The sequence below is a fragment of the Cavia porcellus genome, unplaced genomic scaffold (assembly GCF_034190915.1).
Source record: "Cavia porcellus strain 051 isolate PalLab524CR breed Dunkin Hartley unplaced genomic scaffold, mCavPor4.1 scaffold_49, whole genome shotgun sequence".
Taxonomy (NCBI): Eukaryota; Metazoa; Chordata; class Mammalia; order Rodentia; family Caviidae; genus Cavia; species Cavia porcellus.
Genome location: NW_026947532.1, coordinates 702,210 through 725,138, shown reverse-complemented (window position 1 = coordinate 725,138; position 22,929 = coordinate 702,210). Strand labels below are relative to the sequence as shown.

The window sequence follows — 22,929 nt, the reverse complement described above, 5'->3', positions numbered from 1 at the left end:
TGCACATTAACCCCAGTTACCAGTACACCTCATTGAGGTTACAGATGACAGGGAGGGGCCATCCTAAGGCCCTGAGTTCGATCCCCAAAGTGGCTCTACTGCTGAGCTGCACTTCCAACAAAGGTAAAAATGAATGTATTTTACTTAACCCAAAATATGTATTTAATATAAACATGCCATCTATATAAGGTCCTGACCGCGCTATGTCACATCCTTTGGCCCTCGCTGATAGCCAGGGTATCCCTAGCCCGGTAGACCAAGCCAGCTTTCACCAACCAGCGCTCCACACAAGCAGAAGTAAAGGGCGGTCAAAGAACTACAGCCCTCAGCATGCATCTGTAGTGATGATGATGCACTTCCTGTGCGCTGCCGGGGAGGGGTGCCTGCCGTAGAACTACGATTCCCGGCACGCGACGGGAGCGTCCGTTACGCATTTCCGGTGCGGCGGAGATAGCGCGCCCCTGGCGGTTGTGCCACTGCAGCGCGGTGGCTGCTAAACGTCGCTTGGGCCGCAGCGAGTGACGAACTGCTGGGCAGAGGGGAGCCGGGGCGGGGCAGCGGCGTGGCCCAGCGAAAGAGCGCGCGGCAGCCCGGCCCCGCCCCAGCTCCCGCCCGCCGCCCGCCGCCCGCCGCCAGCCCGCCCCGGTGACCTTCACGGGCCCGGGCGGCCGGCGCAGGCCCGGGCGGCGGCGGCGTGATGTTCGTGCAGGAGGAGAAGATCTTCGCCGGCAAGGTGCTGCGACTGCATATCTGCGCGGCCGACGGCACCGAGTGGCTAGAGGAGGCGAGCGAGGACACGTCGGTGGAGAAGCTCAAGGAACGCTGCCTCAAGCACGTAAGGCCGGGTCCCGCGCCCCCGCCCCGCCTTGGCGTCGGCCTCCGAACCCGCCTGGACCTGGGGTCCAAGCGGACCCGCTGGGCAGCTTGCGGCACCCACGTCCTCTCTGCCCCTTTTATCTGAGCCCCGGCGGGCAGTCGCCTCCCCAGCCATTTCTTTTGCGCTTTTTGCAGTTAGCCAGGAGGTGGGGTGGAGGGGAGTCCCGGCAAGATGGGCTCGCGGCTGTCCAGCGTTTGTGCTGGCCTGGAGTTGGGGTGAGGTCTGGGTTTTCACCCCTAGAGCTGAGAGTTAGTGCAGGTCCCTTCCTTAAGAGGCGTCTTCCTCTTCTCTGCCGGGCCGGGCAGCTGCTTGCCTGTGAGCCCGGGCTTGGCCCTGAACTCGAGTCGCCTAAAATAGCACCGTGGCTTTTCTGTGGGGGTGAAATGCATTCAACAGGATGGTGCAAACCGGCGTTTTCTACTTGTTGAAGTTCACTTAGAAGAAACGCGCCTTAGGTGGAGGTGCACCTTAGCTCTTGAAACTGCCTCTAAACCCAACTCTTGCGGTAAGGTCGGCGTCTGTCAGAGCCTGGTGGCCTGAGGAGTACCCTGTGGGAATTTAGGTTAAAGGTGGCCGCAGCTGTTCGGTGGAGACTGCGTGGGAGCGGTCCCTGTCTATGCTTGACAAGTGTTTCTCTGAGATAGGGCTGTTGTCTCCCAGGGTGAGCCTGCAGTTAGGATTGAAGTCACTGCTGCCAAAGAGAACTTTTTGGTTATCTCTTTCAGGAGTGTGGCTGGGGGGGACTCCCTCTGTAAATGTAGGAGGTGGCCTGGGAGACCCATCCTGGTTATCAGACCCCTCTGGAGCACACTGCGCTGAATGTGAGTCTGGGTGGGGGAGTGTCTGAGCCTCTCAGGGAGGCTCACATATTCAAGGGCAGTGTATCACCTTCTTTCTTGTGGTTTAGTTCTTATTTATGTTTTTTGAGAGAGGGTCTCACTCTGCCTTGATCTCCAGGAAGCCCCCTGGCTTAGCCCCTCCCAGTGCTGGGGTTACAGGTGTGTGCCATTTTGCCCTTTCTCTGGTATTTTTAATAGCCTAGCCCATGTAGTTTGACTGTTTGGAAGCCCCACTGCCCTGCCATGGGCTCCTCAGTGGCTTGTCTGTGTTCATCAGAGTGGCCATCCATATAAGTATAAGAATTCCTGGGAGAAATGAAAATAGCTTTTTTTTTTTTTTTTTTTTTTAATTTAAAAAGAAAAAAGAGAGAAAAAACAAAAACAAAAACCAAAGCAGTACAAGGGTACAAGTAGTTCAGAATTTCAAGAAAAAAAATAAACAGTAAGGTATCACTAGTTAATAGATTACACATTGTCATCTTAGAAACAGTTGTCCAAATTACAAAATTAAAGCATACAAAGTGGACATTCATACAGTGAGATTGCAGACAGTTCTGTTCAATGATCCAACAAAAACTCAGTAATATGGTTTTCTATCCTACACACTTAAATATACATGTAGTTATATCCTTTAGACCACTTTCTTTTCCTCTCTTTTTTTATAATAACAATTACACTCTGGTTTTCATTACTCCCACAGTTCTTATTACTTTTTTTTTTGAAGAGAATAAAACCAAATGTGACAAAACAAAACAGTCAGTTAGAACAGAAGGATGGACATAGTATATGATGCAAAAATAGAATAACAGGTGATCCAAAAATGATTACCATTATGCCTCTTGCTATCTTGAAAAGAGTTGCCTATATCATCAGGTATAATAGAGTTGAACAAAACAGTACAGAACAAGACCAATAAAACCTACATTGGAGACCTTATAGGACTTCAAAAGGAGATAATAGTCCAACCGTAATTGGCATGATAGTAAATCTTATTGTCTTCAAAGTGGTTGCCTATACCCTCAAACTTGATAGTATCAAACAAAACAGAATATAGTAAAATCAGACAGAACAAGATGGGGAGAGCAATACTGGGGTTCAAATCAGGTTAATAGGAAAACAAAAAAAGTTACTGTAATATATCCCGCTATTTTTTAATTTAGTTTTCCCTTAATTAAAAAATAAGAAAAAATAATTTTAAAAAAAGTGGGAGATCGAGATAAAAGAGGACATAGTAACAGAACAACACAGGTCAGAACCAAATAATTTAAGCATCATTGTGTTTTACCACCAGATAACCTGACATAATAGTAGTCACCATATTGTCTCTTTCCTTGAATTATTTGAGTATAACTTCGTATACTTATAGCATCAAACATATCAAGACAGTGTGAAGCCATTCAAGAGAATGTACGCATTACAGGGTATTTTAGAACCAGCTAACAGAAAACGAACAACGGTTTCTATATTATCTCTTTGCCTATAAAAATTTTTGTTTATACTATCACATATAGTAAAATATAATGAGATACAACATGTTAAAACCCATGGAAACCAATGAGAAAACAGATTTTTAACTCCAAATGCAGGGCCACCGACTGTGGTGTTGAGTTAACTCATCCATGCTGGGGACTCACAGTGTGGCCGCAAAAGTGCTTTGCGCAGGAAAGCACTAGGAAATGATGCGTGGATGTTTACTAATAAATTTCAGAAGTACATGGGGTTCATTAGGCAGCCAATTTCAGTAAGATGCTAATTACCTGTGATAGTTATTGCTCCCATGGGTATTGAGATTGTAACTTTTTTTAAAAAAATCATTTCCTCTGTAAATTGAGATTTTATTCCACTTTGCAGTCTCCCCAGGTGCGTAGGATCTGAGCAGCAGGAGATTTCATGCTGAAAGAGCTGACATAAATTATGGGACTGGAGAGCTGAGCCATCAGAAAGTGTTCCCGTCCATGTCCCGTCTGTCTGTCCTGCAGTCAGAAAGCCCTAGTGGGAAGGAATGGGCTCAAGTTGTGCTCTCAAATGTCACCCCAGAAACCAGGGCCCACATGTGCCGTCCATGTAGGTGGCGAGGCTGAGACGCCTGTGTCTTGGCTTGTTTTCCTCCTTCCCAGAGTCCCTTGCGCATGCCCACACCAGCAGCGTTGGAGGGGTTCTTCTTCCCTTTTTCCCCTCCCCCTCCACTCCTGGCGTTGCTGGGAGCCGCAGTAAGGGGGATTACCACCCTGACTGAGGAAACGGATTGCTGTTTTGCTTTTGCCTTTTTGTTTTCTCCAAAGTTTGTGCTCCTTGGCAGTCTCCAGTGGCCGCCACTCAGGTCCTGGCAGGGCCCATGTGGGTGCTATAGTCACAGGGCATTACTGACACTAAGAAAATGACCTCGGGCTGTAGTGGTTCTCTGTGACTCTGTACCTTGCTCATATGGCCCCGTGAAGCTGCAGGGCCTGTCATCTGTGTGTGATAGAGAGCACTGGGTCTGAGCAATGCGAAGGTGTAGCTCCTCTGGGAGGACACAGGGTGGGGCACAGAGTTGATCTCCACTGGGGTGCGTGGTCTGATACAGTGACAGGTGAGCTTGTCTGTGGCGGGGGTGACACAGTGGTGGGATGTAGAGTTTTGGAAACCAGGGTGAGGATTGTTTTAGAAAATTATGTTTCCTTGACCATATTCTGAACTTCACATGTCAACTAGAATTACCTGCAAATTCTAGGATTACAAACCGGCTCACTCCGTATTTCTGGGAGCAGATGGTTGCCAGGCTCAAGGAAAGTAGGGCTGCCTGCTCTGTGATCAGTGGTAACAGCACAGTTGGCTGTTGGCTGGATTCCACTTCCTGTGCCCCACGGCCTTGCCAGTTTGGGGCAATGTTTGGTGACCCTAGAATCCTTCATAATGTTTTCTCAAAACTGTTTTTCAGTCTTGACACTAATGGAACATTCTATTTACTCCTAAAATGCTGGCTTTGAGAGTGGACACTGGTTTAGTTTTTCCTTCTTTTCCAGTTAGCTGTGGGTGTGGGGTATTTCTGGGCTTCTGTGGCAGCAGGGGGAGGTGGTAAGCTAACATGCCTGGCTTGTTCTGGGGCCTGGAGGACTGAGGTGCTGGGCATCCTTGGTGGGCGCATTCTGGGGTGGCTGTGCCCTCCTGTAGGCCAAGTGGGTGCTGGACGCTGCAAGCAGTGTCTCTGGTCTCTTGGCCTGTTTCCTTTCCTGGCCTGTAGATACTCTGCTATCGATGCCCCAGGATCCACAGGCGCCGGTCAGCAGTCTTGTCCCTGGGCCTGCATAGACAGGAGAACAGAAACTCGTGGGACTTTGCTGCGGTACCCGAGGCCTTCCCGCTGCTCCTCTCACCCCGGGCGTGGGATCTGGAGGACCAGAGCTGTCTAGGGAATGCATGGTGTGTGGGCTGAGGCAGATAGGTGAGGAGGGATACTCTGATCAGACTCTGATGAGGCACCCTGAGTCCGGGCTGCTGTGCCACTGTGTACTTGGTGCTTGGGCCGTGCCAAGAGCCACACAGGAGTCTTGCTATCCTGCCGTCCTGCAGTCGTGCTGTCCTGTGGTCCTGCTGCACACGTGCCCTGGGCATTGTGGAGCTCGAGGAGGGCAGGGCCTGCCAGTAGTGTGCATTGGGGCTATGAGGCGACAGTGCAGGACTGGGTGGGACCCTGTTATCAGCAGCCATAGGAGAGGCTTTTGGGTGTCATGTCCTCCTCACCGCCAGAGGTGGGTGGCCTCTGCCAGTGGCTGGGGACCTCAATCTCTGCCTCCCTCCAGGGCCCCATCTGCGTCGCTGGGCAGGCTGCAGGGCTCTGGAGACTTGCACAGGACTCAGTACCCATGATCCCCTTGGAGTTGCCCCAGGAGGGGACTCTTGAGCTGCATCCACAGTATGGACATTGCTTGGTGGGCAGAGGCCTGGTTCCTGGGCTCTGGGGAGCCGTGTTCTTTCCTTGCTGTCTCTCCACTCCTGTCATGTGTCTGTGGAGTAGAGGGAAACAAGTGCACATATGATACTCGGGTCTTTAGTTTGCCTGGAAGCAGTGGACCTATGTTGACTTAAAAATGACTGTCCAGTGGGCATAGTGGTGCACACCTATCCTTATAGCTCTGAGGGAGACAGAGGCAGGAGGGCCTCAAGTTTGAGCCCAGCCTGGGTAATGTAGCAGCACTTTCTCTTAAAACTAAAAAACTTAAATAGAAAGAGGTGGAGATATAACTCAGTGTAGAAGTACTGAAGAAAAGAGGCCTTTGGAGAGCTTTCCAGACCAGAAAGCAGTTTGGGTCGTCACTACTTAGAATGTCGTATGTCCGAGTTGGAACTGCCCTCCGAGTGCAGAGTAGGAGGCCGTGGGAGTTGGAGGCCTGGGGCACGCATCCTGGGAGTTCCTTGGGCTTACTGGTTATCCTTTGATTTCCACTGCACTTTCATATCTCAGCTAGGGAGAAAACCTACAGATTCCCACATGGCCGTGTACTGGGGCATTGTGACTTGTTTAATTTTATTCCTCAGTGTGCTCATGGGAGCCTAGAGGATCCCAAAAGCGTCACCCACCACAAACTCATCCATGCTGCTTCTGAGAGGGTACTGAGTGACACCAAGACCATCCTGGAGGAGAATGTGCAGGACCGAGGTGAGGGGCTGCAGGGTGGGGCGTGGGCTGGGGCTGGGCCTCACACCATGTCTGTGGCCCAAGTTGGCTCTGAGTGGGAAAACCAGGCTGACTCTGGTTTTATTTTTCCTTTATTAAAAAAGTATGTGTTACGGAGTGTTTGTGAAAAACAGCAGACATCAAAACTGAGCAAGCAGCAGACATCCCAGAAGCCAAACATGAGCTTTATTTTTAATTCTGCTCAAAGCAACCCAGACTCTGGAGCGTCTGCAGGTTTTATTTTTGGGTGAAATGATGGCTGTGGCTGTTGGCTGAGGCCGTGTAGTGAGATGTGCTGTCACACATGGCTGCTCCGTGTCTTAGCATCGTTTAACAGACTTCATCTGAAAGTCCTGGAAGCTGGGACCTTGGACACGTGCTCACAGACCTGTGCTGAGTGTGGTCGTTGGCCTAGCTGGGCCCTGAGAGGTGACAGGTGACCTATGGATTGGGGACCGGCCACGCCTCAGCTTGTTGATTCACAGCAGCCTATGAGAATTGTGCATTTTGCAGGATTCTTACTAGTTCTCTTTGTGGTCATCAGGACTCTGCCAGGTCACAGCCTGGTGACCCATAGCCTCATCCTTTCCCATGCAGGGGCCCATAGGTCAGCCAGAGCCTTGTGGGCAGCACAGAAATGGTGGGGAGGGGGGTGGCTTTTGGGTTTAGGAGGGACAGAGAGCCCCCTTTCTGTGCTCAGGAAGGGTGCCCAGCACCCTTCATGATGCCTGGGCTGTGTGGCCTGCTCTGCCTAACCGGTACATGTGGCTTTGCAGATGTCCTACTGCTGATAAAGAGGCGCACCCCCGCCCCACTTCCTAGGATGGCTGAGGTCTCGGCAGAGGAGAAGGTGAGTTCCGGGCGGTGGTCTTTGCCTTCCCAGAGGAAGCGCCTGTCCCTCCTGGGCTGCCTGTGCCCTGCTCACAGTGCTGGCGGTAGCAGTGAGCCGGTCTCTGTGTGACCAGCCCGCCTGTTCCCATGGGCCCTGCTGCCATCAGCTTTACCCCTCTGCATCCTCCTGCCTTTTCTGCCTTTGAGCTGCATATGGGTGCCATGGGATAGAGAGCGTCACTAGGGACCTGCGCCCAGACCAGAGCAGGGGTGCAGAGCATGGGCAGCACTCGCCTGGGCCGCTGACCACAAAGCCGGCTGTGCCTGTCCCCTCTGCTGCTGGCAAGGCAGAATTGCGTGTCTGGAGTCAAGGGGTCGGCTCTCATCTGTGCCTTTCTCAGAATCTAGCTGCCGCAGAGACTGCGGTGTGCTTCACGTTTGGCATCTGCCCCTTCGCTCCTTTGCTAGTGGGAGATTGTCCTGGGCACCCCCCACCCCCACCCTACCACATAGGGCCTGTGCCTTGGTGCAAAGCGGCTGCCAAGCCTCACAGTTCGTCCTGAGGTGCTGGCGGTTCTGCCTCAGCTCTGAAAAGCCAAGGAGTGTGTTTGCCCTGCACGGGAGAGAAGCCTGCCTCTTGGGACACGGCCTGGCCTGAGAGCCAGTGAGCTATTTTGGGGCTTCCTCTGGGCGATGGATATTTAAGGAGCCAGTGTCCAGAGCTTGGGCTGCCTTATCTCAAGCCACACCTGGCCACCGTGTGGGTGTGGACTGGCAGGGGCCCAGGGAGAGGTCTGGTCTACCCCTGCCACAAGCCAGGCCCGCTTCTGAGTGCTGCGGCTAGAGGCAGGTGTCCCCTTACAGCTAGAATGGGCAGCTGCGTTCTGGCGCAACCCCTGCTGCAGCCACTGAGCCACCTGCTGCCCTCCTCGCCTCTGCTCCTGTGCGCAGAACCACTGGAAGCCATTTGTTCGTGGTTCTGTGATCAGTTTTTCTAAGTCAAAAGAGCACTGATATTCTTCTTTTTTTTTTTTTTTTTTTGGTACTGGGGATTAACTTGACTGTGCACTTACAAGGCAGGTGCTTATGCCGCTGAGTTAAATCCCCAGCCCCTTGCTCATGTTTTAATAAAATCCTGCCTGAATCATGCTCCCTAAAGGTAACCATTCACTGATCTTTCAGCTGGTGTCTTCTATAGCTCTCTTCCTAATTCTGGAAAGGTCTGTGTTTTCTGTAGCTCTCTTCCTAATTCTGGAAAGGTCTTCTGTAGCTTTCTTCCTAATTCTGGAAAGGTTGTCCACTGCTTGCTCAGTTACCCCTGTAGACAGCCCTTAGTGATGGGGACATGGCTTCCTAGCCTCCTGCCTGGCGTGCCTGGAGTGTTAGATAAAGATAGTCTCAGTGGCCCTATTACTGTTCTTTAAGCATTGTTTTCTGCCACAGGGTAAGTGTGATAGGGTTATTAAGGAAAGCTCGGCACGGTGTTATTCCTTGGGAGGCTGAGACAGGTGAACCACAAGTTCAAGTCCTGGTGAGGTTACATAGTAAGACCTTGCTTTAAAAAAGAAGCTGAGGCACATGGTGTGTGTGTGTGTGTGTGTGTGTGTGTGTGTGTGTGTGATGCACACACACACACACACACACACACACACACACACATACATACACCCAGACCCAGTAGATTACCTGGGAGCTGTGATCCAGCATTGCCAAGCATGGGTGAAGCCCTGTGTTCAGTCAAGTGTCACACACATGTGCACGCACATGCACATGAGCGTATACATGCACACGGGTTTTTTTCTGTCATTAGGAATTGAACCCAGAATCTTGGCACTGAGCTACATCCCCAGGACTCTTTAAAATTTTTTCATTTTTGAGATTTAGTTGAGTTTTTAAATTCCCCAGGCAGATCGTGACCCTGTGACCCTCCCACTCCCACCTTGCAGGGCCGAGACCCTCTTTTTCTGTGCTCCACCTCTCTTGGCCTAGGTGGTTGCCCTGCCTGGTGCTCTATTGCGGACTCATCCTCCCGGAGCCGAGCACCCCGGCCTGACCAGTCTTCTTCCCTCTGTGTCAGGACCCTGTCTGCCTGGCAGGTCCCCATGGGCTCCTCTCATCCGCCCTTCACCCGGGGCTCGGACATCCGAGATCCGGCTTGATTCCTTGCTGTGGGCTCAGGGGCAGATGGGGACACCTGCTGGCCCCTCCTGCGCCTGACCGGGGGCCCATCTCTCGCTGGTATCGGCAGGGGCAACTCTACTCCATGGCAGTGCCCATGTCCCCTGGCGTGGCCCCTCCAGGTCAGGTGACAGCCCTGTGACGGCCTGCTGCAGAGGGACAGTTGGCCGGCTGGCGTCTTCTTGCCTTGCCCCTGGAGTCTGCCTGGGCCAGGAGGTCAGGTGTTGCGCTCTGCCTGCCGGGAGCTCTGGCCCGGCCGCTCCTCAGGGGCCTCTGGGGCCTGACACGGGCTCTGGTGCCACACTGCACCTCTCTGTGCTGGCTGTGTGACAATGGGGATTCCACGTTGGAGTCAGGAAGCTTGGCTCTGGGTCACCTTTGGTAACTGCTTCTCCCGTCTTTCTCTTTCCATCTTGGCCCTCAGGGGAGGCTGGGGGCCACTGCTTCCTTGTCCTCTGTGGCCTGGGCCCTGCACCTCCAGTTGAGGGGGTGGGGCGCGCTCTTCTCTGCTGCTGCCTTTCTCCTTCCGGTTCCCTTTCTGCCTTTGTCACTATCCTCAGTGGGATGTCACCCTTGTGCCCTGTCGGGGGGGGGGGGCAGGGTCTCCTGCTGGCTTGAGAAGGAGCTGCTGTACCCCTCCCCGGGCACCTAGGTGCTCTGGGGTGTTGGACGCGCCCCACGCTGGCCCCTAGAGCTCAGCCCGCACTGTGGCCTCCATCCTGGGCATGGGCTGGTGGTTGTAGCCTGCGGCTCTGTCCACCCTCTGTGCGCCTTTGTCCTCTGAGTTTGCCACTGTGTCTCCCTCCTGGTTTTGTGCCTTCTCTGTGCTTCCTGGTTGTCTCTGTAGCCCTCATCCAGGTGTCGGGCTCAGCAAGGCTGGGCAGGGTGCAGGATGGGCACACCTGTGGCCTCTGGGCTTCCCCATCATCTGTCCGTCATCTGTCCAAGGTAGGATTGTGCCTGGACCAGCTTCTTCTGTGTCCTCCCACCATGCTGGCTAACTGTGTGGGGTCTGGTCCAAGTGCTGCACCTGGGCTCTATCCCCAAGGCTACACCCTAGTTCTGCGGGGTTTGTGGCCCTGTCTCGGAGGAGATGTGGTGCAGTCCCTGTTGGCTCAGTTCCTGTCTCTGAGCTTACTGTGGCCCCTCCACTCCTCTGTAGAAGAAGCAAGAGCAGAAGGCTCCAGACAAGGAGGCCATACTCCGGGCGACAGCCAGCCTGCCAGCCTGCAGCGTGGACCGGGCAGCGGTGCAGACCACCATGAGAGACGTGAGTGTCGCCCCACACATGCGAGGGAGGGGGGCTGGGTGGGAGCATATCTGTCGGCCACAGGAGCCTCTCCAAGGTGCTCAGGAAGTGGGTGCCACTGCTACTCCACAGGCTGAGGTAGGAAGATCACCTGAGCCCAAAGCTTTGAGGCCAGCCTGGGCAGTATAGGGAGACCACGTCTCAAAAAAAAAGCAGAAACCCCAAATCAAAAAAAGTGCTCAGGGAAAGTGAGGCAGAGTGTTTAAGAACTCTGCTGCATTTGCAGTGATGCCGTAAATCTAAGGTTATTTTAAAACAAGAAGCTCAGAAGACACCTGGAGGCAGAGCAGGGAGCGTAAGCTGCCTCTGGGTGCACCCAAGGGCTTCGCCTGAGCTGGGAGGTCTGAGTGCTCCTCACCTGGAGAAGGCCTTAGGCGGAGAGGCAGAGGCGCTGGCAGGGCCCATGGGAACCCTGTGGCTGCCTTCGGTTTTACCTGGCCCTCTGTGAGCCCTGGGTTGCCCTAGAAAGGTACCCTTTTTAGGATGTCCTTCAGGGTCCCATGTGGACTAGGGCAGTGTTTACCCATGCCAGCTTTCTGTCCATGCTCCTGCTGCTTTGGGGTGGCCAGTGGGGCTTCTAGCTGCGCAGCCCTGGGCACTGGCCAGGTGCTTTCCTCATCCGTCCCAGGCGAGGCAGCAGCCTGGCTCTCAGCAGCCACGTACATGTGGGTCTGTTGCCACGCACACAGTGCCCCTTCCTGTGCCACGATGTCTCCTAGGGTCTAGCTGGGCTCCACTCTGGCCTCTGCCCAGCCACCGGAAGGGGGCAGTGCCATGTGGAGTTGTGTGTTTGGGGCACTAGCACAAGGTGGGGGTGCAGGTCAAGTTGGTTTGCTCAGTACTCAGAGAAAGTCTCTGCTGCTTCCCACTACAGTTCCAAACTGAGCTCCGGAAAATCTTGGTGTCTCTCATCGAGGTGGCGCAGAAGTTGCTGGCCCTGAACCCCGATGCAGTCGAGCTGTTTAAAAAGGCAAATGGTACGGGCAGAGCCCAGAGGGCCCAAGGGAGCTTGCACGTGTGTGTATGTGTGTACTTGCACACTCACAGTGCACACACATACACATGTGCATACACATGTGTGCACACACTCACACACGCACATGCACACATAAAAACTCTTTTGCACATGCTGTTTCTCTGTGGACTTGGAGCCTATGCCCGCAGCCCTTCTGGGAGCTGGCATGGTCACGGTCACGTACTGCCCAGCTCTGCCTCCCGCGGGGCCGCACATGCACGTGGGCAGATGCTGGAGCCGGCCGACCTGCAGTTCAGGTCTGCCAGGTGTGTGCGGGGCAGAGACGGGCTGCCGTGCAGAGTCAGGGAGGGCTCCTCACACCGTCTCTGTCACCTGCAGCTATGCTGGATGAGGATGAGGATGACCGCGTGGATGAGGCCGCCCTGCGGCAGCTCACGGAGATGGGCTTTCCTGAGAGCCGGGCATGCAAGGCCCTTCGGCTGAACCAGTACGTAGGGGTTTCCCTCCACTCTCGGACCTGGAGCTGGGTCGTGTTCTGCCCTCCCGACTCTGGTCCAGTCATCTCCGGACGTGTGTGTCCATAGGCTCCTCACGGATTTGCACAGGGGTGGTTAGTTTATCATATCTGAATGGGGCTTCTTCTTGTTTTGCCTTTTGAGGTAGATCTGGGTATTGTCCAGACCGGTCTCAAACTCCTGGCCATGTGAGCCTCCTGCTCAGCCTCCCGAGCAGCTGTGACTGCAGGGGCACTGAGTGTTTGAAGCCCTGGCCTGTGCAGGGCTGTGTGCTGGCAAGTCTGTCTGCCATGCTTTTGCCTGTGGCTGGACCTTGATGGTCAGAGCTGGCCGCACAGGGACCAGGATGCTCGGGGCCTTCTGAGCTAGTGTCACAGATGCTCAGACTCTAGGACAGCAGATGTCGAGGGTCCAGGTCCTTCCTGCTCTAGACTTGTCACAGTCTGGGGATTGAACCCAGACCTCCTCCTGTACCCTGGCAAGTGAGCACCTACCCCTGAGCTGCACTGGCCGCCTGCCCCCTTGCACTGGGGACCCCGCGTGTAGAGCGGGATCTGCAGAGGCCACATCCATGGAGACCCGTCTACGAGATGGCCTGTCCTTGCCAGCCCATCAGCAGGTGGGAGGGCCCTGGCGCTGCTCAGGAGAGCTGGGAAGAGTCTGTTGTCCCCTTCCAGCATGTCAGTGCCGCAGGCCATGGAGTGGCTGATCGAGCACGCAGAAGACCCGGCCATTGACACGCCTCTTCCAGGACAGGCTGCACAGGCTGTGGCTGGTGCTGCGGCTGCCGCTGCTGAGGTCACGGTGGACACTGCTGAGGGAGATGAAGAGCGGGATGAGCTCACGGAGATCTTCAAGAGGATCCGCAGGAAAAGGGAGTTCCGCGCTGACTCGAGGGTACGTGTGCTGCTGGTGTCAGGGGACTGGGCCAGGTGGACCTCATTTCCTGTTCAGACTGCGTTATGCTCCTGAGGGTCTAGCAGGGGTCTTGTTTCCTGAGTTGTCTCCTGAGAAGACGGCGGACAGTGCTGCTGCTGCTGCTGCTGCTGCAGCCTTAGGGCGAGGGTGAGCAGCGAGTGGGCACAGGACGGGGAAAGCAGGAGCAGCTGGGCACCAGGGACCTGGCCGATACCTGGGACCCTGTGGTGCCTGTTGACGCCCTTCCTCGTGGCCTTCTCCGCTTGATCTGCTTTCTTGGGCCTGGATTTGGGTTTGATTCCCTCTGACTTTGGCTCCTTTTGGATCACAGCTCATTTGCGTCTGCCTCAGGTGCGGTGTGAAGTTTGTCAGGGCTCCCCTTGGGGAGCCCACGAGGCCAGGCTGCAGGGATCCAGGCAGGAGGCTTCCAAGTGTGCTCCTGCAGGGCTGAGCCCAATGCCCTGCGGGGGCTGGCATTCATCTTGCCTGTCTTTGGGGTTGGGGAACCAGCAGCATCAGTTGCGGTCTGGGTTCTGCCTTCTGCTCATCATATCCCGGCCGTGCCAGGGTCTTAGCGCCCAGTGTTGCTGCACATGCGCCTTGGCCTGTCCACTTCTAGCGCTCTATGGACCCTGCCGCTGCCCTGGCCCTCCTCAGGGCACTCTCTGTCACTTGAGAGTTTCCCATCTTGTTCTTCTTTGTGTCTTGCACTGAAAAGCCTTTCCACATAGTGGGGCTCTTGGTGTCCTGCCTGTAGGCAGGCTGGGGCTCTCCCGGGGCCTGGCCCTGCCTGGTCCTTGTGGGTTTGCTTGGCGGTCAGCTCCTATGCTTATCGTTGCCAGCTCCACCACCCATTCTCTTGAGAAATGCCCTCCCTGTGTTGGCCAGGCTGGCCTCGGTCCTCCCGCCTCAGCCTCTCAAGCAGCTGAGATTACATGGTTTACCACTGTGTGTTATTAAAAAAGAGGTTTTCATCTTAATTTTAAGTGTGTTTCCTTTCCTAAGATACCTTCCCACTACCGTTCCCTTCCCCACCTGTTTTAGAAGAGTCCATAGAATGTCCTCTCCTGTTATCAGGACTTGAGAGCCAGTGAGGGCCACTTGCCCTCTGATTTCTATACCAGTCCTGAGACTGGGCAGCAGGCCAGCAGCCACCAAGGTCCTAGCTTGGCCACTGTAGGAGAACAGTGCCAGACTTTCCTCTGCCACTGGATGAGGTCCTTCCTGTCACTGTGGCAGGGGCATGTACCGGTGTGTGGACTGGAAGTCCTGGGGCCTCATTTCTTAGATGACACGGGAAGAGCCATCCTGTCCTGGGTCGGTGGCCTCCAGGTTCTCTGGAGGCCTTTCTTTGGCAGTACTGAGGCTCCCACCCCACCCAGGGCCTCACATGTGCTCAGCAGGAGCCCTCGAGATGCCGCTGCTAGGGTGTGGGACTTCATCCTGCCCTGGTGCACCCCGGGACATGGGCAGCTTCCTGGGAGCACAGACAGAATAAACCTTAGCCGGGCTCCTTGCCTATTCCTTCCCCTATCGCAATCCTCTGTTGGGTCTGCTGAGACCTGCAAGCGTCTGTGAGTGACCTGCATGGTGTGCAGGTGTCATGGTGTCACTGGGAGGCTTGAGTGGGGAGGAAAGCAGGCCATGGGCTTTGGCCTGCAGCATCAGGAGACCACCATGGGGAGCTGAGGCGGCCTGCAGTTCCTTGCGAGGGTGAGCACTCAGAACAGTGCGTTATATGAAGTGGAGACATCTTAGGAGATGGCTTTGCCTGAAATGGTGTCCTATTCCGGGAAGAGCTGAAGGTCATGTTCACCCAGCTAGTTAGCGTGTGTTTACGCACAGAGCCTAAGTGTTGAATGAATGTTGCATAGTAAAGCTAGCGTTAGTTTTTTAAGGTAAAAGGTGGAATAAAAGCGTCTTTCCTGACAGTGACGGTTTGTTCCCATGTTACTGGGTGTGTGCACCTGACCTACGCTGCTTTGTGGACGCGGGTGCTGGTGGGTACAGTGGATGCACTTGCTCATCCCCACTCAGCTCCTGCTTGCTGTGGGGCTGCGGGCTGTGGCACCCAGGGCGGCTCTAGGGAAGCCGCAGAGAGGCTCAGAGGTAGAAGGGACAGTCAGCAGCCGGCAGTGCGTCATGCATGAGGCAGGGCTGGCACATTCTGTGTGTGGCGCTCACCGGCTGTGCGCTTCTGGCCAGGCTGTCATTTCCCTGATGGAGATGGGCTTCGATGAGAAGGAGGTGATCGACGCCCTCAGAGTGAACAACAACCAGCAGAACGCTGCTGTAAGTACCTGGGGGCCAGCCTATGCCCCGCTCTGTGTCACATAGTCTTGGGGTGTTGGGATGTGTTGGCGTTTTGTGCCCCAACACTGCTCTGGACTTCAGGGTGGAAGACTTGGGTGGCACACAGCTTTGAAGACCTCAGTTGGGCAGGGTGGGGTGTGCCTGTAATCCGAGCACTTTGGGAGGCCAGGACAGGAAGATGCCACATTCGAGCCCAGTCAGGACAATTTATACCCTATTTAAAATAAAAAAGAAAGAGATGGGGATATAGCTCAGTGCACAGGCCGTGGGTCCAGTCCCCAGTACCTCTCGCCACCCCACTGAAAATTCTGAGAATTCTGGGCCTTGCCTGTCTGAGGCGGTGTGTGCCCATCCTGGGGTGTGCGATTGTTGGCACATGTTCTCACCCATGCTCTGAGCTGAGTCCGTGGTGTGCACAGGCCAGCTGCTGGTAGGGCCCTAGTGCAGGCGCGGGTGGGCTGGAGCCCCCCACTGTGAGCAGGGTTGAGGTCTAGGCATCAAGTTGCACGTCCAGTCCTGGGTGTGTTGGCCATGGAGAGACACAGTCACAGGAGGCTTTTCTAGAATGGAGCTGGCTGATACCTCATTCCGAGGCTGTAGTGGTCAGGTTCAGCAGTAGTGCCAGGTCTGCTAAGGCTGCCAGGCCAGTTCTCTCTTTTCTCTCAGCCTAATTGGACACACATGGTACTGGAGGGGACCCAGCCTGTTGTGTTGGGGTCCCTTCTGCTCAGAGCAGTGCTTGGGCCTGCCAGGAACTGCAGGACAGGACAGGGACAGGTGCAGGGCTTGTGCTGATGGTGTTACCAGAAGGAGCTAACCTCTCCAATGTTCTCGGGTTTCAGTGTGAGTGGCTGCTGGGAGACCGGAAGCCGTCCCCCGAGGAGCTGGACCAGGGCATCGATCCAAACAGCCCTCTCTTTCAGGCCATCCTGGACAACCCCGTTGTGCAGCTGGGTCTGACCAACCCTAAGACTCTGCTGGGTACGTGAGCCTTCAAGATGTCATCTTGGGTGGGCACAGGTGCTGCTGAGGTGGTGCTGGGCCCAGTGGCCTCCTGCAGGCACTTGTGTGCAAGCCCAGTCCAGCTCAGAGTGGACAGGCTCCACTGGATCAGGCAAGCTGGGCCCTCACATAAGAAGCACAGGTCAGGGAGAAGATTGTGTGGCTGTGGCTTATTTGTGCAGCACTTCTCTAGTAATTGTGTATTTTTATTGTTACATATGTGGGTAAAAATGCATAGTGTCTATAACTTTAATAAGGTGAATAACTGTTCGTGAGCCACTCAGCTTAACAGATAGTGTGGCCACCTCAGTGTCCCTGATGATGGGCTCCAGGGCTCTACGTCAGGGTCCCCAGCTGCTCAGCGTGTGGGATGGCAGGGTGTCAGCAGGTGCTTGGCACAGGTCCTCTCTTGTCATCTCTGAGTGCTTGAAATGCCTGGGATAGGGTAGTGCTGTGTAAATTGTTGCCTGTTTTATTCAGGAAACAGTAACAAAGAAAGAAAGAAAGGGACTCTGCATGTTTCCCAGGTGTGTAGTTGTCTTCCTGCACAGTTCTGTTCTCTTTGATTAGACATAGTGGTCCTGCCAAGCTCCTGTGCACCCTGAGCCCCCTGCCTTCCCTTTCCTGGGTGGCTGCTATCCCTAGGCTTGCCCTCTCTTTGCTGTCCAGTCTGCCCCACCCCCTGCCCTGCAATAATGAAGTCACCCTCTGGGGGCCTGTGCACTCCATGCTGCTGCTCTGCCCAATGATCATGCCCCAGTGCATTGCGTTCTGCTGCCCTGTGGCACTTGGACTGTCCTTGCATGTGGTGCTGCTCTGGCATCCCTGTCCCTCTGTGCCTGTGGTGCTACTGCTTTCCCAGGGCTGCACTTGAAGCACTTCTCCTGATATGGGTGGACATCAGGAGGGCACAGTGCCTGGCAGGCATGGACAGGTGGTGACGCAGTGCCTGCCCTATCAGCAGTCCCAGGCAGGCTCCTGTCAGAGGCAGGACCACGCTGTGACCAAAGGTCCGCTTTTGGCCTCTTCTGTAGGGTGTTTTTTCTTTCTTTCATTTATTCTTTTTCTTTTTGAGACAGGGTCTCGCTATGCAATTCAGGAGTTCAGGCTGGCCTTGAGCTCACTTTGTAACCCATGCTGGTCTCAAACTTGCAACACTTCTCCTGCCTCAGCAAAATTGTCTTTCTTTCTGGTTTTTTGTTTGTTTGTTTTTTGTTTTTCGTTTTTGAGACAGGGTTTTGCTATGTAGTTCAGGCTGGTCCTGAACTCACTGTGGAGCTCGGGGTGGCCTTTAACCTCCTGAGTGCTGGGATTACAGGTGTGTGCCACCTTACTTGGCTTTTCTTCTCATTCGTTCAGAAAGTTCTTGTATTGGACAAGAGGGACTTTTCACCAGTTACTTGTGTTAGAAACGCTATTGTTTGGTTTCTGGCATCTTCCTGGCTTGTTGGTGGACAGGAGTTCTGTGTTTTGATGAACCTGAATGTGTCTGTGTTGCTTTCATGTTATGAACCTGTGGCAGAGGGGCATCGTGGAGGAGGAGAAACAGTTCATCTCAGGCAGAAGGCAGCAAAGAGGAAGGCAGCAGGCAGTGATAGAAGCAGTCTTTTGTGTTCCTTACATTTTATCTTTGTTACCTGCCCTTAGGGTTGGTAGCACTCACACCCAGCATGAGACACTGTTAATCCTAGCATTGTACCACAAACCAGTCTTAGCATCATATACCTAACCCTGACGTCACATACTCTAGATCCATCCGACTCTGAAAAGCCCCACATTTGGCTTCATGAGGCTTTGGGGGGTCACCTCGATACAAGTAATAACAATTTGTCCCTGGCCCATCGAAGAGTCATGCCATCCCTTTATACAAAGGCATTTAGTCCCTCTCTGAAGAGCTGCCAAAGTCCTAACAGTTTCAGCAGTGCTGTAGAGTCCAAGTCTAAAGTCTCCTCTGAGATTTAAGGCAAACTCTTTAGCAGTAAGCCCCTAAACAAATGAAAGTCAAACACTCAACATACAGTAGCACCGGATATACAATACCATTTTAAAAGGTACAAATAAGATAGGAACAAGACCAAAGCAAGTCCCAAATCCAGCAGGGCAAGCATTAGGTTCTGTAGTTCCATGTGTAACATCCAAGCAATCTGTGGCAAGATGTGACCTCCAGGGGGTTTGGTGGCTCTACCTCTGTGGCACTGCTGGTGATTTTGGCTCCCATGACTTCTCTCCACGACTGCACTGTGCTCTCCTTGCAGTTTTCCTCAGAGGGCCTACGTGCCTGGCTGCTTCAACCTTCTGAGGGTCTCCATTGTATCTTAGGCTTCACCAACTGTCCTCTCAGGAGCACACTGCATGGCCTCCCAGGTCGTCTTCTGAAATCCGAGTGGAAGCGTTCCTGATCTTACAACTCTTGGGTTCCTCATGCTCCTAAAACCAGCACCATGTGGACGATGCCAAGTTCTGCCACCAGCTGGAGCAGTCGCCAGGCTTTCTTCTCTCTTGGCTGTAGGGTAGGATTGTTGGATCACTGAGCACTCTGAACCTAATCTTGAGGAACAAATTCTTTAGGCCGCTGCCATTCTGGAATGTGGTGCGCTGAGACTTTCTGCTCAAAGCAAATTCTTACATTTTTGCCATTTTGAGGCTGCAAAGGGTGGAGTCCTGCTGCTTCTTGTGATGTCCTCAGACCACCTTTTCCATTGTCTTATTCCTTTTTTTTTTTGTCTTTTTGAAAGGGTCTTGATATGCAATTCAGGCTGCTCTTGAGCTCATTTTGTAGCCCAGGCTGGTCTCGAACTTGAAATGATCCTCGTGCCTCAGCTTCCCAGGTGCTGGGGAGTACAGGCATGAACCACCACACCTGGCTGTATTGTCCTATTCCTTCTCAGAAATCAAAATCTCTTCTGCTCTGTCTTTGCAGTCTGTTGCTTTACTAAAGCTTTCTTTATGGCCACACTCGGTGCTTTAAATCATTCTGCTGGGCTCTTTATTCTTATTCTTAACATAGATCTGGCTAAAAGCACCTAAGAGTAGCTGTTACTACTGCCTTAAATTAAACTGGCCTGAGATTTCTTCCACAAGATTAATCAGTCTTCGTCCTTAGTCTCAGTCACAGGCAAAGTCTCTGGATAAGCACAGAACACAGACAAACTTTCTGCTAAGGTATAACACACAGTGTCAAGTCCAACAGCAGGTGCAGTCCTTCTTCCCAGAAGGAACCTGCCCAGCCTGGTCTTTCGAGCAGCTTTTCTGTTAGCCTTCTGGTTTTCTGGGCTCTGATCAGAATCTCTCAACAAGTACAGTCTAAGGCATTGCAGTGCTGTGGTGCCTTTCCAAACTCTTCCAAACAAGCTGGTTCTGAAGATGGTTGAACCATAGATCAGGTACAATCACAGCAGTAACCCCACTCCTGGTACCAAAGTCTGTCTTGGTTTTCTGTACCTGCCCCAGAGGCCTTCCTATTGAGCGGTTCTCTCTCCACATTTCCCACTGGAATTGCTCTTGGTGAGTCAGTTTGTTGCAGACACATCTGGTGGTAAAGGCCAGCTCTTCTTTCTCTCCAGTTCAGGTGCTGAGTCTGTGGTTCTGTGTCCATGTGGCTGGCTCATGCCACCCCTCCTCCCTCTGCAAGGCAGACCGCCCAGGGCATACACCTGTTTGTCCCCAGCAGGGTCGTGGTCAGTGGAGTTGAATTTCAGTCTTGGGGCGCTGCATTGAGGCAGGGCATCTTGGGGTGAAGTGTCTGCTGTTGGCAGAACACGGTGTGGCTGGTGGGTGGATGAGCATGTGCACTTTGCTGCCAAGCTCCACGTGGCAGTGCCTTCCTGCCAGACTCCTTACCAGGCTCCTCCATGCACTGTGGGCCACATGCTTATGCAAGGATGAGCCTGCCGCCTTCGGGAAGCGAAAGCTCCTGACGAGAGTCTTGAATGGGACTGTTCTGTTGAGAAGACTTAGGACGTTCATTATAGAAAGCTGAGGGGTGAAGAGCGGGGGAAGATGCCAGTCACGCGTACCTCACGGTCCCGCCAGGTGCTCCTCCTTGTGCCATCTCCATGTACTGTAGCGCCTGCTGTCCCTGCTCTGCTGGCGGAAATGGGCTTGCTGGCCATGGCAGCTATTTGGTGAATGTGGCCTGGGTGGTTTCCCTTTCCTGGCCATTAAATGGCTGCTGTAGTGACCCTTTCTTGTCCTGGTCCTTTGGCGCAGCTTGAGTCTTCTGGGGACAGGCAGCTGGACACCAGGCCACCACATCAGACTGTGGAGTCTCCCAGCTACTACCTTGCTAGTGTGCTTCCTGCTTTGCCTTTGGCCGTGGCCCTGCCCCACTGTGCAGGGGACAGATCCAGATTGCTCTGTTTGTGCCCCTTTTCCTCATTAGTAACATTTCTGATGTTAGCCGCATGTGTCTCCTCTCTCATGTGGGCTGTTTTTCATTTGCTGTACTCAGAGTTTTGTGAGTAGCTTGTTGCATGTTAACACCACCCTCTGTGACACATTGCCAACCTTTCATGTGTACTTCAATGTCATGGTGTGTTTGAAACATGGAAGCTGGGAGAATGCAGGAGATAAAGTGCAACTATAATTACACTGTTGGGAGGCTGAAGCAGGAGGATCACAAAGTTCATGGCCAACCTGTGTGGGTTAGGGAGACGTCTAAAATAAAATGAGAAAAGGCTACCGATGAAGCTGAGTAGAAGTGTCCTGGCCTCACACACTCAGGGCCTGGACTCGATCCCTGACTTTGACAAAAATGAACAGACAGAAGCCTTTCCTTGGATAAGTAATCTTCTGCGCACTTTTTCATACTTGTCTTCTTTTCTGTGATTCTGCCTGTCTCTTTCGTGTCCTCTGGAATGTGTTTTTCCATCTGTTGGGAGGCAGTGGGGCGTCGGGCTCCCCGCCTATGTCCCAGCCACCTTCTCACAGGTACAGCGTGGCTTTCTGGGCTTGCTTTCTGAGAGTGTAAACTGGTTTTCCAAGGAGTTTGTCAGAAAAGCACTAGACGACTTTTTTTTGAGGCAGGGTTTCCCTATACAGTTCAGGTCGGCCTTGAGCTCACTTTGTAGCCCAGGCTGGTCTCGAATTTGCAATGATCCTCTTGCCTCAGCCTCCCGAGTGCTGAGATTAAAGGCATGCATCACCATGCCTGGCTCACCAGGAGACTTTGTAGGGGCTGGGAGGGTTTTCCCACTATGCCCAGAACAAACCTGTTCCCTCTGGCTCTGGCCCGTTGGGCTTCTGCCTTGCGCCTGGGTGGCTCAGGTCCCTGCTGTGCAGGTTGACCCCCTGACCTGGGATCCAGACAGATCCTCAATCACAGCTGTGGTCTTGGAGCATTTGGGACGCCGTGCTGGAGCCCACGTGGCCCCAAACACCATGCCGGTGTGGGGAGGGAGCCCTGGATGAGGGGCCATCTACTCTAGGGTGGCCCAGCCACTGAGATGGCTGGGTGCAGCGCAAACCACTCACCAGCTAGGATCTGCTCCTTCAGGGCAGCTGCTCCTGGGGCTTTTGCCAGCAAGCCCTATGGGTTTCTTAAGTGCCTCCACGTTTTTATTTTTGTGTGTTTTTCTAGGGCGTTGGGATGGAGCCTAAGGGCTCTGCCCCAGCCGACCCCAGCCTGTCCGTCACATATTCAGTGGTGATTGCTAAGCCTTGTTTTCCCAAGGATGAGTCTGATTTTGCAGCACGGGGGTAGGGGCTGCGACAGCACCTGTGTGTATGGGTCTTTTCTGTGTCCAGTTGGTTCTCGGGGTGAGGGTAGAAGCCGGGCTGTAGGTTGAGGCAAGTTTTGAGACCTCCTCTTGCCACCAGGTGACTTTCTGAGCCCATGCTGTGGGCACAGACGGACCTGGCCCACAGGACAGGCATCTTGCATTTCAGAACAGCTCTGTGGTCTGTGGGGTTGGCTTGGCCTGTGGGTTCAGGCTGAGTCCCCCCTGGCCTGAGGTCCAGTCCTCTTGTGCCCTGGGGTTGACTCCGTCGTGCTGAGAGGACATTGGGGCACCGGCTCTGCCTGCTGTCTCCACAGCCTTCGAAGACATGCTGGAAAACCCGCTGAACAGCACACAGTGGATGAATGACCCCGAGACAGGCCCAGTCATGCTGCAGATCTCCCGCATCTTCCAGACGCTGAACCGTGCGTAGGCAGCCCCGGCCTGCTCGGCTGTCCCGCTACGGCCTCGGGGCGGGGGCACAGGCGCCCTTGTCCAAAGCTGTCTCCAGCTCATGGGCCTAGGTCACCAGCGCTGCGCTGCTGTCCCTCCCTGCCTTACTGCTCAGAAACTCATGGACAGTAAGGCCACGCTCCCAGCTTCCCACAGCCTTCCTGGAGGGGCTGTGTTGCTGGGTGGTGGCCGGCGTCCCCAGGTGCACCACTGGGCTGTGGATGTGCTGCTAGGAGCGCCCGCTGCTGTGTGGAGCCTGCTTGTTCCTGATGGAAGTGTTGCGCCTGGCGTGCTGCCGTGGCCAGCGAGTCGGGTGGCTTGTGTAATAAACCAGCCCTTTCCTA

General features: G+C 53.9%; 1 protein-coding gene across 2 annotated transcripts; it reads left to right on the top strand.

Moving 5' to 3' along the window:
• The first annotated feature begins 597 nt into the window (after nt 1-597).
• On the top strand, nt 598-22,929 carry Ubac1 (UBA domain containing 1). 2 transcript variants are annotated; one of them, XM_005005096.4, is made up of 10 exons: nt 598-835; nt 6,235-6,355; nt 7,150-7,223; nt 10,545-10,652; nt 11,566-11,668; nt 12,046-12,154; nt 12,860-13,079; nt 15,306-15,392; nt 16,337-16,394; nt 22,450-22,929. In XM_005005096.4, the coding sequence occupies exons 1-10, from the start codon at nt 698-700 to the stop codon at nt 22,563-22,565; spliced, it is 1,134 nt and encodes a 377-aa protein (XP_005005153.1). In that variant the 5' UTR covers nt 598-697; the 3' UTR covers nt 22,566-22,929. The 2 variants fall into 2 exon arrangements, with proteins under 2 accessions (XP_005005153.1, XP_003473030.1); XM_003472982.5 differs by having other exon boundaries at nt 604-835; nt 16,256-16,394.

Bases quoted from the DNA above. Each gene is read 5' to 3' on its own strand.
- Ubac1 (XM_003472982.5), top strand. From the start codon at position 698: ATGTTCGTGCAGGAGGAGAAGATCTTCGCCGGCAAGGTGCTGCGACTG. The intron at 836-6,234 runs GTAAGGCCGGGT...TTTATTCCTCAG, and splicing joins AGGAACGCTGCCTCAAGCAC to TGTGCTCATGGGAGCCTAGA. The intron at 11,669-12,045 runs GTACGGGCAGAG...TGTCACCTGCAG, and splicing joins GCTGTTTAAAAAGGCAAATG to CTATGCTGGATGAGGATGAG.